The sequence below is a fragment of the Acipenser ruthenus genome, chromosome 45 (assembly GCF_902713425.1).
Source record: "Acipenser ruthenus chromosome 45, fAciRut3.2 maternal haplotype, whole genome shotgun sequence".
NCBI classification, from domain to species: Eukaryota; Metazoa; Chordata; class Actinopteri; order Acipenseriformes; family Acipenseridae; genus Acipenser; species Acipenser ruthenus.
This window is the reverse complement of record NC_081233.1, coordinates 4,923,447-4,943,653: the sequence shown is the minus strand read 5'-3', so window position 1 is coordinate 4,943,653 and position 20,207 is coordinate 4,923,447. Positions and strand designations below refer to the sequence as shown.

At 41.8% G+C, this 20,207-nt stretch overlaps 2 protein-coding genes across 2 annotated transcripts in view; one reads left to right on the top strand and one right to left on the bottom strand.

Moving 5' to 3' along the window:
- The window catches only part of LOC117401020 (signal transducer and activator of transcription 5B), a 49,896-nt gene extending 46,791 nt beyond the window's left edge, over positions 1 to 3,105 (top strand). The window contains exons 18-21 of the mRNA XM_034001411.3: positions 87 to 233; positions 362 to 493; positions 920 to 1,075; positions 1,839 to 3,105. Of these exons, the coding sequence (XP_033857302.2) occupies positions 87 to 233; positions 362 to 493; positions 920 to 1,075; positions 1,839 to 1,935 (532 nt within the window). The 3' untranslated portion in view covers positions 1,936 to 3,105. The remainder of the gene's footprint in view (positions 1 to 86; positions 234 to 361; positions 494 to 919; positions 1,076 to 1,838) is intronic.
- Positions 3,106 to 3,292: 187 nt separating this feature from the next.
- On the bottom strand, positions 3,293 to 14,582 carry LOC131720840 (lens fiber major intrinsic protein-like). The gene is made up of 4 exons (XM_059013021.1): positions 14,049 to 14,582; positions 10,337 to 10,501; positions 9,349 to 9,429; positions 3,293 to 6,916 (listed from the first exon to the last, which is right to left on the bottom strand). Exons 1-4 carry the CDS (start codon positions 14,406 to 14,408, stop codon positions 6,731 to 6,733), a joined length of 792 nt encoding a protein of 263 aa, XP_058869004.1. The 5' UTR covers positions 14,409 to 14,582; the 3' UTR covers positions 3,293 to 6,730.
- Between the last annotated feature and the right edge of the window lie 5,625 nt (positions 14,583 to 20,207).

The window sequence follows — 20,207 nt, the reverse complement described above, 5'->3', positions numbered from 1 at the left end:
ATGAGTTCATTTTAACTTTGAATGGTACAAATTGCATTGTGGGTGCTGCGGGCCTGTGTGACCCCGTGTTTGGTTGTGTTTCTCAGGGAGCAGAGTTCATCCCGCATGGGGAATGGTGGGGGCGCCCCCTCCACCCCGTCCCCCCTCCCCAGTGACCTGGACCACCAGACTCAGATGAACCTCCAGACGCCGTTCAACACAGCACGACCCTTCAACCCCCCCGCCTTCAACAGGTAAGAGAAGCACTCACCCCTTCAACACAGCACCGCCCTTCAACCCCCCCGCCTTCAACAGATAAGAGAAGCACTCACCCCTTCATTTGTGTGTGTCAGTGTGTTGACTGCCGTGCTGTGTATTTTAGGGAGCCGATCTCGTCCCGCATGGGGAATGGTGGGGTGTCCTCAGCCCCCTCACCCCTGCCCAGCGAGACCCCCATGGAGCCCCCCACCCAGATGAACCTCGCTCAGATCAACGACATCTTCTTCACACACCCGTGAGTCCCGTAAAACACTCACATGAGAGCTCTGGGCAGTTGCTTGGTGACAGTTACTAAATTCAATGAATTTACATAGATAACATACTTGTAGAATAAATAGGAAAGCTGATTCCAGATACACCATGCGTATCTAGAGAACCACTTGTCAAACTGTGATGAAACTGGCTGAAGACGTTCTTTAGCACAAATGATTGAACATGCCTGAATCAGGGGGTGTATGGGGCTGTTTGTCTGTCTTTCACACTTATATCTGGAGTGTCGCTTATTGTGATGAAACTTCCTAATGCAATTCTTTATCAGAATCTGGGAATATAAGGTCTGTCTGTATGTCCTACATTCTTACATGTGATAATGGTGGCTGTTTCACTACAATGACAGCATGGTGGGGGGTGTGCATCTCTGATTTCTGTGTTCTCTTTGCAGGGGCCAGTTTCAGCACCCCTTTGTGAACCCCATGCTATATAACCAGCTCCCATACCCAGGAGGGCCCCAGCAAGATGTCCACATGCAGAACAACCCTACGATGCAGGGAGTCCTGGAGCCCTTCCCTGAGCAGGGGCAGGCAGGGGCACACTACCAGTGAGTCAGCTCAGGGTCTCAGCAATAAGAGAATCACACAGGAGAATTGGTTCAATTTACAGAACTTACACAATCATTATCCCAATGCAAGTACTGGCAAAAGCTTTGACTAGAAGTCTTTCCCAATGCCATCAATGTCTAAGTGCTACAGTATAAAGCAAGTTTCAGAAGTACTGTGATCTTTTAGAGGGCATCTATATATCTGGAAAAGGGCATATTAAATTGTGATGAAACTTGGGAAGAACATTCTTTAGCATGTTATTGAGAGTATTAGACTATGGCTATATGGAGGTGTCTCTGTCTCCACATCCACCTGTATGTCACATTTACACAGATCAGTCATTTTGAAGCAGTGTGGAGTAGTGGTTAGGGCTCTGGACTCCTGACCGGAGGGTTGTGGGTTCAGTCCCAGGTGGGGGACACTGCTGCTGTACCCTTGAGCAAGGTACTTTACCTAGATTGCTCCAGTAAAAACCCAACTGTATAAATGGGTAATTGTATGTAAAAATAATGTGACAATTGTAAGTCGCCCAGGATAAGGGCGTCTGCTAAGAAATAAATAATAATAATAATGTACCATGATACAAACTCATTCGCTTTCCTAATCTAGATATTAAATACCACTTATCTAATTTTCATGAAACTAATCCTTGCATTTCTTATTCTATGTGATTGATACATGTCTTTCCTATCAGACTGATAGTGGTTATTTGGAGGGATGTTGCTGACATGCTTGCTATATTTTTTCCCATGGGATGAGCAGTCTGGACCTGCCCCCTCCGACAGACTGGGAGTTTGTGGAGTTACTGGGAGGAGACGCCTCTCGTATGGACACGGACAACTTCCAGCTCCCACAGTGACATCACCACGCCACGGACCAATCACGAGGCTTTGCAGCACAATTTGGACGCACTGAGACTAAACTGTGTATAAAGAAGCACACGTCAGTGCATTCATGGAGAAGAAACTAGCATTCACATTATTACTACAAATCTACAGTGCCTTGAGCTTCAAGACTAATCGGGGATGCAGAACATCTCTCATTGTAAATAAAACACATTGCATCACTGAATGTGAACCGCTATCACAACCTGGTTTATTAAGGGGATTTCCTTTTTGTATTAACTTTTACATTATTTTAAAAATGAATTTCAATAAAAAAAAAAAAAAAAAAAACGTTTATTACATTACAGAACTTGGGTATTACTTTTTGTTTCACACTAAAAACAGATTTTCCAGTTTTTAGAAAATGTACACAAATGTATTTCATTCTGTGTGAAAGTAGCTCAGCACTGCAGGTTACAGACTGTTACAACCAATATTTTCAGTAATATATTTGTGGAGAACTCTCGTCATTGGTATATTAGGAAAGACAATACAATAATCTCTGTCAAAGGCACTAAAAAGGGAAGACTTTGGAAAGGCTCATCACTTCACAATGAGTGACCCTTCATGAAATCCAAGGCGATATCTTGTGTAAATGTGCTTTAGAGCCCCACTGTTGGTCCAGTCTAGCATGATGATGTCATAGAGGTTACCACACTGAGGCTTCACTGTGGATATAATGAAGCTTCCCTGGGAGCTTGTATGAATTTTAAATCCGATGCTGCCTCTACTGAAACTGCCAATACCCATTTCATGTAAGCGACTTCATATTGGAAGTGTTTTGGAAAACACCCTCACCCTGTGACCTAAGTTTGCCACCATATAAAGGTCATTTGACTTTTACCCAACCCTTCAAGATATTGGCTTCATGCGCAGGACACATCTGCATTGAGTGTGAGAGAGAAGAACTACTACTGACTAACATGTGAGAGACTTCAAATATCAGCATGAGTAGAAGTGAACGGAGCGAGGCTGAAAGCACTGAGTGCTGATATAACCCTCACACAGGCACACTCACCATCCAGAACTCTATTATATACTGCTTTATTATTAACACAAGTTACACATCCAGCTGTATTTGATTGCTAATCCTTACCAACCTGTATTCAGTCTGTTGTCAATTTCATTAAAAAGAAGTAAAGGTTTGAAGAGAATACTGTGTCTGCGGTACACGGCTGATTGTGATGTCAGCGTTGTGAATGGAATTCATTTTTTTTTTTTAAAGCAGGTGACGTCAATTGTGCTGATATGGAGAATACATAATCATAATAATAATAATAATAATAATAATAATAATAATAATAATAATAATTAATAATGATGGCGCGGCACAACATTCCCAAGATTTATTTTCCTTTTTTTAAAAATTTGTAACATTCCAGAAGTTTACAAGTTTAAAGACTTCTAAACATTCAGGAGCAGGGGTGTGGAAATGGAACAGTGTTACAGTAAGTGTTGAACACAAGAAAGACAGACATGAGAAAATAATAAGAAAGATCACTTGTGAATCCTGAAGAAGTCATTAAAAACACAGTTCAACATTTGGAATCAAGTCGTGCTTGTAAAAATAAAAGTGGTACATGTCAAATGTGTTCTAGATGACTACCGTGGCTGTACTGAGGGGAAATGGACACTTACTGTGTTCTTTTACACAATCTTCAATAATGTACTGGGTCTATAAACCATTGGGGAAGCAGTGTGGAGTAGTGGTTAGGGCTCTGGACTCCTGAGGGTTGTGGGTTCAATCCCCAGTGGGGGACACTGCTGCTGTACCCTTGAGCAAGGTACTTTACCTAAATTGCTCCAGTAAAAACCCAACTGTATAAATGGGTAATTGTATGTAAAAAATAATGTGTAAAAAAAATAATGTGATATCTTGTAACAATTGCGAGTCACCCTGGATAAGGGCGTCTGCTAAGAAATAAATAATAATAATAATAATAATAATAATAACCATGTGACACAACACCCTGGGGAAGGACTGCTCCCTCAGTCCCACTGTACAAGGAGGGCATTGTTTGCCACACATGTTTAGAGATATCAAAGCAACACTTCATAGGTCTACTTTTGTATTTATCTTTTGCAGACTTTTCTCATTGACTCAGATGAAGCCCTTATCCATTATCCAAAACTCTCAAACAGAACTCATGTAGACAAAGAAGCACCAGCCAAATGTTTGTCAACTCCCTTATTATTTCACCTTAGAAGCCCATGTTAGCGTACTATAAGTTCACTGCCTTCCTGTGTCACAGTTAATAGGCCCCCACCTGCAACTAGCAGAAATCTAGGTTCCTATTCAAAAAGGAACTCAGAGTTTTGCAGGCAGGATGAAAAGGCTTCACCTGAGTGAAAAGAAAGAAGTTTGCTAAATAAGAAAGTCAGTACAAAGAACAGGTTTGCACAGATATCACACAATTATATACCAATTCAATAATGCTTGGAATTGCATGCAATTATTGTAATTTGGGCAAAATATGAAGACATTTGCACCTAAAATAGAGGTCCTGGTCTTTAAAACATAAAGAAAACCAGTGAGTGTAATTTTAAAGGCAGCAGGCTGTCTCCTATCATAGGTAGTCCTGTACACAGATTTTACCTGTATCGATCTTGGATCACAGACTCCACTTTATCGCCATGTCCCTGTGGTTTATAGTTTATTAAATCAAGCACCCAAAGTTTGGTCAACAAATCTGTCAATAAGATAATAATGAATGTATAATAAACTTAGTAATATCTGCGTGTAACATTGGTATGCATGCATTCTGTATTATTTAAATTCAAAGAAAGCAACAAAACAGAAGATAATGACTCAATTTAAAAAATAAACCGGAGTCAAGGAATTAAAATGAACAAGTATCCACTTATAGCAGCTCATTTAAAGAACTGCAGCTTGGGGTATCAAGAAAATGCCTCCCGAAATATCATTAAGAACTGCACCCTGACTTAATTCGGTCAGCCTTGAATGTTTATTGAAACGTTAACTGCACCAAAAGAGCTTGGCATTAATCTAAATTACATACTTTGACTATCACTTTAAATATAGAATATAGAGCAGATGTATCGCAGGCAAAGTTTGCATTTTTTTAAAGTAGAGTTTACAGGACTTTCGAAAGATTTCTTAATTTTAAAACCAAGGGCTCCCACTAAAAAAGACAAGTTAAGCACGGCTAATCAATACATTCCAGTACAAAACTGCACTCTGAAGACTGAGGGTGGCACTGTGGAGCAGTCAATCGCAAGTTAATCACTTTGTTTTTTACGCAGTGAAATATAAATTGGAAGTGAACAATTCCATTTTCAAAGTTTTTTTTTCGAACCCCAAACCAAAGAGTGGATCTATTTACTTGAACCTTAATTTGAAACCTTGACAGTAAAACGAATAAATCAATAATAAATAAGAATATTGATAATAAGAATAATGATAATAAATAGAACTCAGTTCTTTTCAGTGCTGTGTATTATTATGTATAATATATAGAAACTAAAATAAAAACGCATTAAGCCATTGTTCAAACGTCTTTCTCAGTATCAAAAGAAGTATTAATCAAGTAGAGAAAGACTGAAGACAGCGAATGGAAACATTGTGCGGGGTGGGTGGGGGTGTTGGGGGTGGAATAAGATTCTAGTGCTTCCAATTGGTTTCTGAAGTCCCCCTGCTGGACAGGTACATTGGTTTGTCCCAACCTGTTACCTGTTTAGGCAGAATCTGTGACTTGGAGGTGGTGTAGCGCAATATTTACAGAAAGGGGAGTTTGGTAACTTCCATCTCACTCCAGCCTCAAAATCCCCTATACCTACATTTCTACAAACATTGGTGGGCCTAGTGCTTAGAGTTGAGGCCTTGAGCCAGGAGATAAAGTCTGAATCCCTTCCAGAATTCAACCACAAACTGTGACCTAACTGATGGGTCTTGAATACAGAATTATGGTGATTGACGTCACATGACGTGAATCGATAAATAAATCAGTTCAAATCAAAGTTGAATATTAAAGTACAGATTTTGGGGGAAGGAGTTTGGGACGTGAGATATATTGCCTTCAAGACACAGAAGACTGAAGTAAAGTCACCCCCCTCTCCACCCCTTCTCGCAGGACAATTCCCTGACCTGAGTCAGACACAAACTCAGCTCTCCTCAGCGGGAGAGAAGCCTGAAGCCACAGCACCACCACTCATTCGGTCCTTCAAAAAAAAAAAAAAAAAAAAAAAGAGGAGCATCGCGGACCTATTTCTTCCCAGCCGGATCTACTTTCCAAACACCAGCACTGCTGCTACAGGATACACAAAAGCAAATCAATCCGCCTGCCAGTTTTAACCGTCGAAACGCTTGAAAGAGAAGAGAAAAATGATTGCTGTTGTTTTTTTTTCAGCACAAACTGTATATCTATTTATATTCATATGAAGGTCTATATTCTTGTCGTGGTTTGAAAATAAACATTCCTGATCAACTGTGCACAAAATATCTCCCTTTCAGTGTACTGTACAGACATGACATTATTTTCAATGTCCATGCATTGACGTATCGTCGACACTCAGAGGAATATTCAATAGTAGGATGCAAAAGGGACATGATTTTATTTGCATTGGTAGCCTTATTTACACGGTCCAGAACGAAGGAAATATGCCAGAAAATCTACATGAACTTGTGAATCGCTATTTCAGTACTCTACAGTATTCTGAAGGGGAGGCTGTGCGCTTGTCTCCAGGTTTAGCCTCTTCAGTCTGTCCAGGGGGGGTGAATCGGGGGGGAAGGGGAGGCAGTGCAGACCATGTCTATAGGGCCTGGGTCTTCAGCTCGATGGGGTCCCCTCGGGTGTCCTGCTGCCCCTCACCCTCTGGGGGACAACTCCCCTTGAGCACGGCCAGTCTCTCTGAAAGACCCCTCATCCGGGGGAACAGCAGGAAGTCATAGATCAGAGCCCCCAGAGCGCCCCCTATCAGCGGGCCCACCCAGTACACCTGCAAGGGAGAGAGAGTGTGTTAGTACAGCAAACACCAGCTGAGAGCAATCGAATGGGACTTTCCTCATGAAGAGAGCGCTCGGAGGAATATTCAGTAGTATGAGGCAAAAAGGACAGATTTTCTCTTATTCCGTGTCACAAAGACGGCTGCAGTGGGTGACATCAGACCAGAAACCGGGAGAAACACAGAACAGACAGTGAGGTTGGTGAAGCTGAACACTTGGTTGTGCTCAGCATTTAATAAATAAAATAAGAGAACACAAAAACAGGACACGGCACTTACGCCAAAATAAATATATAAACAAAACAGACTAAACAGTAAACAGAAAAACACGGTGAGTAAGAACACTTATTACTATTATTTTACTTCTCATTAGTTTTACCTCCTTCTCCACACCCGTTCTCCACTCACCGAACACACAACCCCGAGTGAGTGAAAACATGCTGCTTTTATGCAGCTCTACCGAGACTCGATTGCTAGTCAATCATTCAATCTCGGTACAACTGCACGTGAATTAATTAAAGTGCACTTTCCCGTGTTCACATACTAATACTTTAAATGCAAGTGATGTGATGTGCCAACCTCGTGCCTAAATACAAATATACAATTTAAATCACACGTGAAACACAGACCCGTTTATATCCCGTGTACCAATGACTATACACCAACATTTGCACACAATACGTAACATATAGACATAAACTATGCACAAGGGCGTGACCACATTGCCACATTCTGCTTATTCCAAGCAGTTGCCTATTTTATTGACATGATTTTATTTAGCTTGTGTTCTGTCTGCACTGCTAACCGTATTTACGTGCTTCAAACGAAGGAAATATACAGAATTATAATGAATGGATTACATTCCATTTTCATCCCCTTAGGCGATACTAAATTATATGTAGAGTTTTAATATGTATGCAAAACGTTTTTTTGTTACTTATTCAACCAAAACCAAATGTTAATCAATAGGGAAGACTAGTAAATGTAAGAATTTGATATTTTCAGTAAAAGTTCAAATGAATGCCCTGAAGGAAGTTGTATATATTACGTGGCTCTGCCGGCTCTAGCTGTGTGAAATGATGTCTCTTTTAATAAGAAACGCCCTACACATGACATATAACTTAACGTAAATAACTACAACCATCGTACTAAGGAACTACTATTACACTTTTTTTTTTAATTGAGTCATATGTTCCAGCACGCTATGACATCTGTACACAAAAGTGCATCACTGAGGGTGATTTGAAGTTTTTCTAGTCGTGCGACTGTCTGGCAAACCATGGAAGAAACAGCAGACTTTTTTGAATGATCTCCAGAAGTATAAACCTGCTGTTAGATGGAATTTGAATAATCCTCAGGAGTGATTTTCATACAGTCTTCATACAGGGCACAGCTAGACACCCACTCCCTGGGTAGAGAGGACCTGCACTCCCCGATAAACCAGACCCTGAGACCACAGGGCACGGCTAGACACCCACTCCCTGGGTAGAGAGGACCTGCACTCCCCCGATAAACCAGACCCTGAGACCACAGGGCACGGCTAGACACCCACTCCCTGGGTAGAGAGGACCTGCACTCCCCCGATAAACCAGACCCTGAGACCACAGGGCACGGCTAGACACCCACTCCCTGGGTAGAGAGGACCTGCACTCCCCCGATAAACCAGACCCTGAGACCACAGGGCACGGCTAGACACCCACTCCCTGGGTAGAGAGGACCTGCACTCCCCCGATAAACCAGACCCTGAGACCACAGGACACAGCTAGACACCCACTCCCTGGGTAGAGAGGACCTGCACTCCCCCGATAAACCAGACCCTGAGACCACAGGACACAGCTAGACACCCACTCCCTGGGTAGAGAGGACCTGCACCACCGATAAACCAGACCCTGAGACCACAGGGCATAGCTAGGGACATATAGAAAGAGAAGCTCTGAGATATCAGCAGGAGCAAGGCCATTCTAAACTCACCCCTGTATTGCACTGGAAGCCTATGCAGAGATTTCTAAGGTGGGGTGCTGTCCTGCCTTGGTTTTAGTTAAACTGGTAGTGAACTAATTGCACGTCACGTGAAGTGAAGTGATTGACAGGCGTGCCATTTCAAATGGAGTTGCGCTTGCAGTCCATTACTATTGGAAGAGTAATAAAACGTTAGAAAAATAGATGTTTTAAAATATAGTGCACAGCCTGCAAAGTGTTAGGAAACATTCAAAATAGAGCACCAGACATTATCTTTTTTTTTTTTTTAAGTGGTGACTAGTCAGCTTATTCCACTGTTTTTACCTCAACTATTCAACTCAAAATGATAGTCCTTCTACCGAGTTCTAGCTGCACCCTAGTCATAAGCCCATTACACAGGTCAATGGCACTAGCATTGGGTGATGCAGTTTAGCAGACAGGCAGAAGGAAGGCTGGATTTTGCTTACCCAGTGGTTGATGAAATTCCTGACAAGCACAGCTGGAGCGAAGGACCTGGCCGGGTTCATTCCAGCCCCAGTGTAGTACATCTGGAAGAGGGAGAGCCCGTTCAACAAACACACACAGGGAGTGGAGACGGGGATGCAATGCCTGTCTAGAAAAACCACTCAAGGGCATCTGATTTAGAAAGACATTGATACAAACTAAAACTGAAAACTGAAACAGTAAATTAAAACAGATAGGAAGTACAAATCCAAATTGGTTAATTGACTAACAGCTTTTGCATCATCCTAACCTTACAGCATGGTTTGAAAGCATGTCTTTATCCCTACAGCAGTTAGAACACTGTCTTATTAAAGACACTTTGGGGAGGATTTTCTCTCCAGGGAGTAAATTACTTTCAAAAGGAGTAAAAGCACCTGTTACAAAGTTACAAAACTGGAAATAAATGCAGCAAGTTAGGTATGTTTAGTTCTCACTTTGTAACTTGAAAGCACTTGAAAATGGAGTCATTTAACTTTGGAAATATCTGATGAACCGCTTATCCAGCTGTCATGTTGTATAAACATTATTTATGATAATACCAGATTTTCAGCATGGGGGTGCGGGGGTGTCTGTTCATAAGTCCATCCATGTTTGCATATAGAGAACCGCTTGTCCAATTGTCATGCACCTTGGTATTAACATTATTTAGCATAAGCTATTGAGAATATCCGATTCTGGGAATATAGGGGCGCGTGCGTCTGCCTGTACGTCCGTCAATCTGTATGTCACGCTACACTATTGTAATGACATGTTTGCATGTATGTGGAGACGCGCATTGCCATTTCATATTGCATAATATTCTGTTCCTGCTGTTCTATACATTTCATCCTAGTGGTAGCACTCGTTTGAATTGACAGTGTGGCAGTGGAGGACGGATGTTACGGACAGACTTGTTTCATCAGCTAGAACCCCTTCACACTCCCAGGAACATCGACCCCCGCTTCCTCTTACCCCCAGAAGATGCCCCAGGGTGACGGAGAAGCCAATGGCCAGCGCAGCAGAGCCCATGCGGCCGTTCCTCCTCTCGTCTGTCACAGCAAAGATACACACAACAAGCTGCATGGTCAAGAACACCTCCACTGTGGTGGCCTGGCCAAGACTGACCCCGGCGTGCAGCTGAGAGACAGACAGAGAGACAGACAGAGAGACAGACAGAGAGACAGTGCATCATGAACGTAATAGATCGAATATCCTACAGGGGGCTGCATGAGACCCCCCCCTCGAGGGGTCAGAGCTGCTACCCAGGACTGAGATCACTGACCGCTCTGACTCGGAGTGGGTGAGAATCAGCCTACACGGCGATCTACTCTATACCTTTTATAATATATAGTTAAAAAAACAATTAGTTAAACTGGTACAGCTTATTTTAATGTCATGTCATTTCCATCTGATGCAAATACATTTGAGATGGTGTTATCACAGCTATATACAGGGTATTCATAATTCACGCTACATTGTCAGAGCATCGTGAAAGCTGGAGGAGGATAAGCAGTGTGGAGTAGTGGTCAGGGCTCTGGACTCTTGACTGGAGGGTCGTGGGTTCAATCCCAGGTGGGGGACACTGCTGCTGTACCCTTGAGCAAGGTACTTTACCTAGATTGCTCCAGTAAAAACTGTATAAATGGGTAATTGTATGTAAATATAACGTCTAAAAAATAATGTAATTGTATGTAAAAATAATGTGATATCTTGTAACAGTTGTAAGTTGCGCTGGATAAGGGCGCCTGCTAATAAATAATAATAAAGGGAAAATGTCTCACAGAGACACTGTGACGCACTGTTTGGCTATTCACATATAACAGGTGTGATGCCTGCAGTTCCTCAGTCTTCACAGTCTCTACTGTGCAAATTATGAATCCCCCTGTATTATATGAGTCCAGCAAACTGCTACCTGGCCAACTGAAAGACCTGAATCTGTGTAGCCGAGAACAAAGAAAGGTTAGTGGAGACTTGATTGAAGTCTTTACAAACTTGAAAGAAATTGAACTCAACACAGAAACCAGGACCAGAGGTCACAGCTGGAAATTAAGTGGAGATAGACTTAGGACAGAGGGAAGGAGACACTTCTTCACACAGAGTGATGAGGGTGAGGAATGGGCTACATAGTCATGTTGTTGATGCTGAATCACTTTAAGGCCCAAATTGACACATTTTTTAGATCAGGAACCAGACAAGCTCTGATGGGCTGAATGAATAGCCTCCCCTTCATGAAGTTTCTTATATTTAGTTTCATAAACAATTGACATATGATCGAAAATAGATTTCTAAATAAGCAGAATATCAGTACACAATTAAAAGTTACGTTTGTTTTAAAGAAACATTTTTAGGCATTTTTTAATGTTTGGGTTTTGTATTTAACTTCTTATTATCTTAATTGAATATATTGTTATATTTTTTATTCTGCAATTGTTCATAATTCTAACTATTTTTTTATATTTCCTGCAAGTTCTTATTGTATATTTTCAATATAAAACATAATAATTAAAACTGAAAAATAAGATGTACTCATCTCTTCCTAGCATGAGAATATAGGTTGTGTGTTGGGTGTCTCTTGTTGGACCAGGGGTCTCAAATGGAGATTAGATAAAGGGGATTTCAGAACAGAAAATAGGAGGCACTTTTTTACACAGAGAATTGTGAGGGTCTGGAACCAACTCCCCAGTAATGTTGTTGAAGCTGACACCCTGGGATCCTTCAAGAAGCTGCTTGATGAGATTCTGGGATCAATAAGCTACTAACAACCAAACGAGCAAGATGGGCTGAATGGCCTCCTCTCGTTTGTAAACTTTCTTATGTTCTTATAAGAGATGTTTAAGAGACGGGTGACTTTGCACAGCCGGGACACGATCCATGCTTTTACCAGGGGAGCCACTCGGGGACCCCTAGTGTTAGCTTTTTATCATTATTTTTGAAGTTCATCGATTGGGGGTCAGTACTAAAACCTTTCCCAAATATAGTAGAATCGTGTTTGATGAAAAACATGTGTTTGATGAAAATCAGCTGTGGTTATTCTTGGTGTTTAAGAAACTAAAGGGAACGCGTAGAGTTTTTTAAATCTAAAACAGAGCAACATCAATGACCAGAGAGTTCTAACGAGCATTACGAAACAAAACCAAAAATAACAAAGGAAAATGAATGCTCCGCTGGACTGCACTGGTCATTAGACAGGTTACATGTTTAAATCCGTTTGTTTTTGCAGTCCGACTTGCTTCTTGGGATGATATCCCCCTAGTGGCTGACATCAGCATTCGTCTCTGATCCGTATGGCTTGCAGTGTGTATCCAAGGGGCTGAGATGCCAGTTCATTACATCTACCACAAACTACAAGTCCAGCCTCCCCTTGAAATCAGAAGTGCTACATTGTGAAACCCAGTGAGCCCTACATGGCTCAAGAGCCCTTCACTGGACAGCCCTGGTCAGACAGTGGTGGATGTAAGTAACACTGCTCTTTAACTAAGGTGTGGTTTCCCTCAGCAGTGATTTACTGACCTGTGCATATTACATGCATAACAGACCCACATGAAATGAGGTCCACAGAAAATCACGTTTGTAAATTGTACCACTGCTCAGATAATTAAGATGTATTAGTATTGACTAAATGTGACCCGTTACATATCCTTTGTGTGTTTTCAACAAAACCTTATTCTTATTTTGGAATAGACTTTCGATAGATGTATAATTGTGTATGGTCTTCACAAAATTTGAGGAACATTTATCATAGATTAAATTATTCAGACTGAGAATAAACTTCTAAACTTTTGTAAAACAGTTTTAAAAGATTTCTTGAACTGCTAACAGATTTAATTAATCAAAATGTGATTTAAAAAAAAGATTTCTTAGAAACATCCTCAACGTTTTGTGAACAGGGCAACTTCAAAACGCTCAACAGAAAGGTAAAACTTAACAAAACGAACTCAAGTGGACAAACGTTTTGTAGAGCCTTCATCGGTGTGCCATGCCCAAGTGCTGAAGTGTGACGGATCTCTTACTGTCCCATTAGAGGAATGTGTGTGTGCTGGTTTTGAATCAGACATTAACCTTGCAGAGGTGTGAATGCCGCTGGAAAAAAAAGCAAATGTGGAAAGAGAAGCTAGGAAACCAGAAGAGAGGATAGAGGAGAATGGTCGATTCCTTCAGCATTTGCTGGTATAGGGGGGTTGTTTGGTTCATTCGGAATGGCTATCTGTTATTAGTTGTGCTATTGATTGATCCATTAGGAGATCCTTCACACTTTAAATGAACTCAAACTACTTTTGCTTAAGTAGGTCTAAATTATTAAGTGCTTTGTAGTTATAGATAGGCTCACTCCTTTTCAACGCTTATTTTTCATGGACTCACAATATACTGTAATAAACCACTCACCATGTACAGTACTTGACTGGGGTTCTTCACTGGAGCACCTTGTTAATTATACAGCAGGTTTCACCCCTCTCAGTTTCTGACTGATTTCTGAGCAGCTGAGCTGAGCTGTGATTGGGTGGGGTGGAGATATTCAAAGTCACCAATAGGAAAGCATCCGGTATGGTTGACACCCGTTTGATTTTCCATCGCTTGGATATCTCCACCCTGACAGTATTAAATGGAGAGTGATGTATTACTTTGTGAGCCCCTCAAAAGGAACCATTGAAAAGGAGCAAGGTAAAGCATTCATTTCAAGACGTACCGTATTGAGAGCCAGATTCCCGCGCACGTTGTTGGGTGTCACTCCATACAGCACAGCTGCCCCGGCCACAGCGCCCAGCAGCTGCGCAGTGATGTAGAAGAAAGCGCGGAACAGGGACACCTGGGAGCCAATCAGGTAAGCAAAGGTGACGGCAGGGTTGAGGTGGCCACCGCTAATGTGACCCACCGACTGGACCAGAGTGGCAGCTGCCAGTCCAAAGCAGAAGGCGATGTGTAGAACGTTCAGGGGGCCCGCACTCCAGCGCAGTGCTGCGCCCAAACCAAAAAACACAAAGAACATTGTGGCGAAGAACTCGGCAAAAACCGCCCGCCAAAACACCATGGAACGGACTTCCCACATCGTGGACGACCAGCTCAGCGAAACTAAACTACCTGTGCTATTAACTAGGCCAAAATAAATATCAAATAATCTTATATCTGTGGATAGTTATTTCATGTATATTTTGTAGAGGTGTTAGTTTATTTTTATTTTTTTTAAACAGGAACATGAAATGACAAAGGGTTAGCATCTCCTGTGGACTGTCAGTCCCTCTAACCGGGGGATTTATAGGGGCTCAGGGGTAAATGACACGGCTAATCCGAGGGGAGGGACTGGGAGAGGGGTGGATGCAAACAGGATCACCCAAAACTTAACTCTTCCTTCACCACCAGCCCACTTTGAGGGGGCAGTTAGTTAGTTAGCTCAGGCATAACTGCAATAAACTAGTAGAACAACTGTTTCAGCTCGTTCTTTCTGCAGTTTAGACCCAATTATCTACTTGAATTACCTTGGGATTGTAATTGGGCATTTTGAAGTATGATTCAAATATAGAAATACTCAAACCTAATAACCTCAATGACTAATGTTTTGAAGTTTTCAATTGACGTTGAGAAAGACTTCTAGTCGAAACATTTGTCATTGAATATATTACATTTGGTTTAGTATGTCTTAATTCAGCAGTATTGAGGGCTTGAATAAATTTAACTGGCTTTAGGGTTGATATTTGATATCTGTTTATATGCTTGTGAATTGTTAAACATCCTGGCTATTAATATATCTGTTCAAACTCTCTAGTGCTAATCACGTTATCAGTCATAAACTGTTATTAGGAAATAATTTGATACTCCAAAAGTGTGAATTAAAAAAAAACAAAAAACCTACACTTTTAGTTTTGTTCGAATGTACAATCAAAACACACCCTGGGTATGCTTCTAGGCAACAGTCGAGGTATTTCTGTGCGCTGAATTCCTCCTCGCTCACAATCTAGCTCTTGTTAGGGTACAGCTAACCTGCAGTTCTGCCAAATCCTGACCTTCGCTACAACACATGGCAGAACCTCCTCTCACTGTCTGTTAGTTTCACAGACTCCGATTAGAGCTAATCTTGGATACCTACTGTTAGGTAAGGGATTCTACTTGGATCTTAATTTCAGTTTCAATTCCCAGATGTACAAAACCTTTCTTCCTCTGTGAAAGCGGCTCCATCAGGCATTTATTTAGAACTTGAAAGCAACAGCTTAGATCAGGGTGCACAAGTTCAGCCCTAGAGATCCAGAGCACGCCAGGACTGAGAGGTGTCATGAAATAATGAACTGATCAACAGCTGGAAGAAGGTGATTCGATCAGGTGTGTGTGTGTGTGTGTGTGTGTGTGTGTCTTTAACATATTCTGATATGGTCTGTGCCCTCCCCTTTAAAGGGCTGGACATTCTGGTCCACAGATCAGGTGTAGGTGTGTGAAAAGCCACTGAGGCCATCACCCTCACCCCCCTGCCCCCCACACAACCCAACCAGAGGCTGCAAAAGTACTTAGGACTGAGGGACCGGGAGGGAGGGAAACAGTGTGGCTCTAGTGGTTAGAACTGAGGGACTGGGAGGGAGGGAAGCAGTGTGGCTCTAGTGGTTAGAACTGAGGGCCTATCTTGCTCATTTGGTTGTTAGTAACTTATTGATCCCAGAATCCCATTAAGCAGCTTCTTGAAGGTCCTTGTTTCTTTTTTCAGGTCGAAAAAGTCCCCTGGGTCGACATTGTCAATACCTTTTAGAATTTTGAATGCTTGAATCAGATCACCGCTAGTCTTCTTTGTTCAAGACTGAATAGATTCAATTATTTTGTATCTTTTGTGTGATGTAATTTATAGTTAGAGAGTGGTGATGTAATTTATAGTTAGAGAGCGGTGATGTCGTTTATAGTTAGAGAGCGGTGATGTCATTTATAGTTAGAGAGTGATGATGTCATTTATAGTTAGAGAGCGGTGATGTCATTTATAGTTAGAGAGCGGTGATGTCATTTATAGTTAGAGAGCGGTGATGTAATTTATAGTTAGAGAGCGGTGATGTCGTTTATAGTTAGAGAGCGGTGATGTAATGTATAGTTAGAGAGCGGTGATGTCATTTATAGTTAAAGAGCAGTGATGTCGTTTATAGTTAGAGAGCGGTGATGTCGTTTATAGTTAAAGTTCATTGTTAATTGGGGGGATAAACAGGTACAATAACTGGGCACCCTAATAGTACTGCTGTCTATGGAGGTACTGTATTTAAGTGATATTTGGTATCGTAATAGAGACTTTTACAAAACCAGAACCAAACAGGTAATACACTCTAAACTGTTACCTCCAAACTGGCAGAAGCACATTCTCTTTGAGAAAGGAAAAATACAGCCAATGAAATCAAACCAGAATTAGATAGATTCAATGGGAACACAATGTAGGATTCATAAGCTGCATAACAATGTGAATGCCCTTCAGAATCACAGAATATATTAATAACAGATTCATAACGCTGTGTAACAATGTGAATGCCCTTCAGAATCACAAGAATCACAGAATGTATTCATAACAGATTCATAAAGGAATCATAACACTGTATAACGATGTGAATGCCCTTCAGAATCACAGAATGTATTCATAACAGGACATATTTGTTAATTTAGCAGACGTCTTTATCCAAGGCGACTTACAGAGACTAGGGTGTGTGAACGATGCATCAGCTGCAGAGTCACTTATAATTACGTCCCACCCGAAAGACTGAGCACAAGGCATGCCCCCATAGATTCACTGTAGAGACACTGTAGAGAATTCTGCCACCCTGAATAAGTGTGTTTTATATTTAGTATAAATACGCACTCTCCCTATCTCCTTTCAAAGTAGTCCCATCCTTAAATGATCATTTGATCTTCTTATGCATCACACAAGTCGCCCGCCAGGCCCCTCTCATGTATCGGGATGCATCGCGAGCTTCGTGTGATTGTAATGGGATTGTAATTGTTATGGAAGGTGTTCAGTGTGGAGAGAGAAATGCACTTACATACCTGCAGCCAACACACTTTGAAGAGGACTGCTAGGGTTAATTGACTGTGAATTGCAATGAAATGTAAGATAATTGAATAGATGAAAGTGTGTTTGAATTCCTTTTATCTTTAATAAACCAACCCTAACCCTAACCAAAACCATTTTTTCCCAGCTGCATTTTCCCAATGCCCCCCTCGTCCCATCAAACCGGCAGGTTTTACTAGATAATAATTTAAACACATGTAGCTGTTATCCCTTTCTGTTCTCTCTCTGGTGCCTGTTTGTTGTGTGCAGATTTGATTAGGCAGAGGTTTGTATTGTTCCGTTTGTTCTGCAGCGAGTTTCAGGCAAACTAAATCCCTCATCAGATCCCTGCGGGATTAACAGAGAAGTTCTTTACTGGAGCGAGCAGCTGATACAATCTGTCAGGGATGCGCTGGAACTGAAAAGATTCAGCTGCGCACGGGCTTTTGAAGATAAAGAGAGTGCTGGCAACACACACTTTTGTTGTTTGCCTTTATTTTGTTGTGTGCACGCTCGGGGGGGGGGCACTGTCTAATTAGAGAGAGAGTTTCAAAATGTTTCCACCTAAACCTCCCTCCCCCCGCATGGCGCAAATTGAGCGCCGCCCCCTGGGCGCTCCCGTCCACGGTCGGCTGTGGAATAGCCTGGACTCGAACCGGCGACGTCCAGGCTATAGGGCGCATCCTGCACTCTAGTGAGTGCTTTTACTGGATGCGCCACTCGGGAGCCCCCCAACCCAGGGGACTTTTTTGACCTGAAAAAAAGAAACAAGGACCAGGGGTCACAAATGGAGATTAGATAAAGGGGCATTCAGAACAGAAAATAGGAGGCACTTTTTTACACAGAGAATTGTGAGGGTCTGGAACCAACTCCCCAGTAATGTTGTTGAAGCTGACACCCTGGGATCCTTCAAGAAGCTGCTTGATGAAATTCTGGGATCAATAAGCTACTAACAACCAAACGAGCAAGTTTGTAAACTTTCTTATGTTCTTATGTATTCCCCTCGAGTTTGCAGCACACGCAAGTTTGTTTTCAGTGTCAAATCGTTTTTAGCTTAAATCGTGGGTGACATGATTACGTGCGTACAGCAGCACTGGGGGGCGGTGTCATTTCACAAGCGCAATCACACACTGCGCGTGTTCACATGCTCGCAGACCTCGGCTTATTAATGGCACTTGGCTTCACCTCTTGCTGAACGCCCCTAGGTATGCGGATTTTGTCCCATATTTGAACACCCTGTTGTGTGTTATTGCTTTCATAATAAAACACCCCAATGAGACTGCTGTGCTCTTTATAATGCAGTCTTTAAAACTGCTGGTGGGAGTGGTAATGTGTCACAGGTCTTCTGCTGAAGTCTGATGGTTTTTTGCTTGCATTTCATAGTTCGATTTGGAATGAGCAGCTATATGTGAGAAACGTTACACAAACTTGTGTTGCTGCATTCAACAATAGAAAAGGGCTTGTTTTGAGATATTTTATTTGTTGAATATTCAATAAAGAAAACTTTTTTGGCAGTGATTTCAACGTCATTTCAGATAGTAAACTTTTTAAACTTTTAAACAAAGACCCTCTATAGTTACTCATGTACAAAACCACACATTATAAGGATATATTAAAACTATTCACAGCAGTTCTGTTATTACACACCACAGTAGGATTTGTCAGAATAGTCAGAGCCACCTACAGTCGTGTGCACATTTATTAGAACACCTCAAGATGTGTCATTTAGATCCTTTATAGACCAACCTGAACCTCAGGGGGTGAGAATAGTGATATAGCAACAATTAGACACTGATGTGTGAAAATGTTAGACCGCTTTGTGCTTTAATTAGCCATCTTAAACAACTTCTAAAAAGTCTCATGCATTTTACCATTTGTGGCTCTGTGTTCCTTTTCTCTTACTATATTTAATTAATTGCAGATGTGGCCTATTAAAGTCATCAATTAAATTAGACAATCACTAATGTACCTATTTTGACAATTTTCCAAAATGTTCAGCTCCAGTGGTTTGATTTCACATGCACAACAAATCAAAACTACAGAAGCAATGGGGTGTTCTGATACAGAAGCAATGGGGTGTTCTAATACAGAAGCAATGGGGTGTTCTGATACAGAAGCAATGGGGTGTTCTAATACAGAAGCAATGGGGTGTTCTGATACAGAAGCAATGGGGTGCTGTGATACAGAAGCAATGGGGTGTTCTGATACAGAAGCAATGGGGTGTTCTAATACAGAAGCAATGGGGTGTTCTGATACAGAAGCAATGGGGTGTTCTAATACAGAAGCAATGGGGTGCTGTGATACAGAAGCAATGGGGTGTTCTAATACAGAAGCAATTGGGTGTTCTGATACAGAAGCAATGGGGTGTTCTAATACAGAAGCAATGGGGTGTTCTAATACGGAAGCAATGGGGTGTTCTAATACAGAAGCAATGGGGTGTTCTAATACAGAAGCAATGGGGTGTTCTGATACAGAAGCAATGGGGTGCTGTGATACAGAAGCAATGGGGTGTTCTAATACAGAAGCAATGGGGTGTTCTAATACAGAAGCAATGGGGTGCTGTGATACAGAAGCAATGGGGTGTTCTGATACAGAAGCAATGGGGTGTTCTAATACAGAAGCAATGGGGTGTTCTGATACAGAAGCAATGGGGTGTTCTAATACAGAAGCAATGGGGTGCTGTGATACAGAAGCAATGGGGTGTTCTAATACAGAAGCAATGGGGTGTTCTGATACAGAAGCAATGGGGTGTTCTAATACAGAAGCAATGGGGTGTTCTAATACGGAAGCAATGGGGTGTTCTAATACGGAAGCAATGGGGTGTTCTAATACAGAAGCAATGGGGTG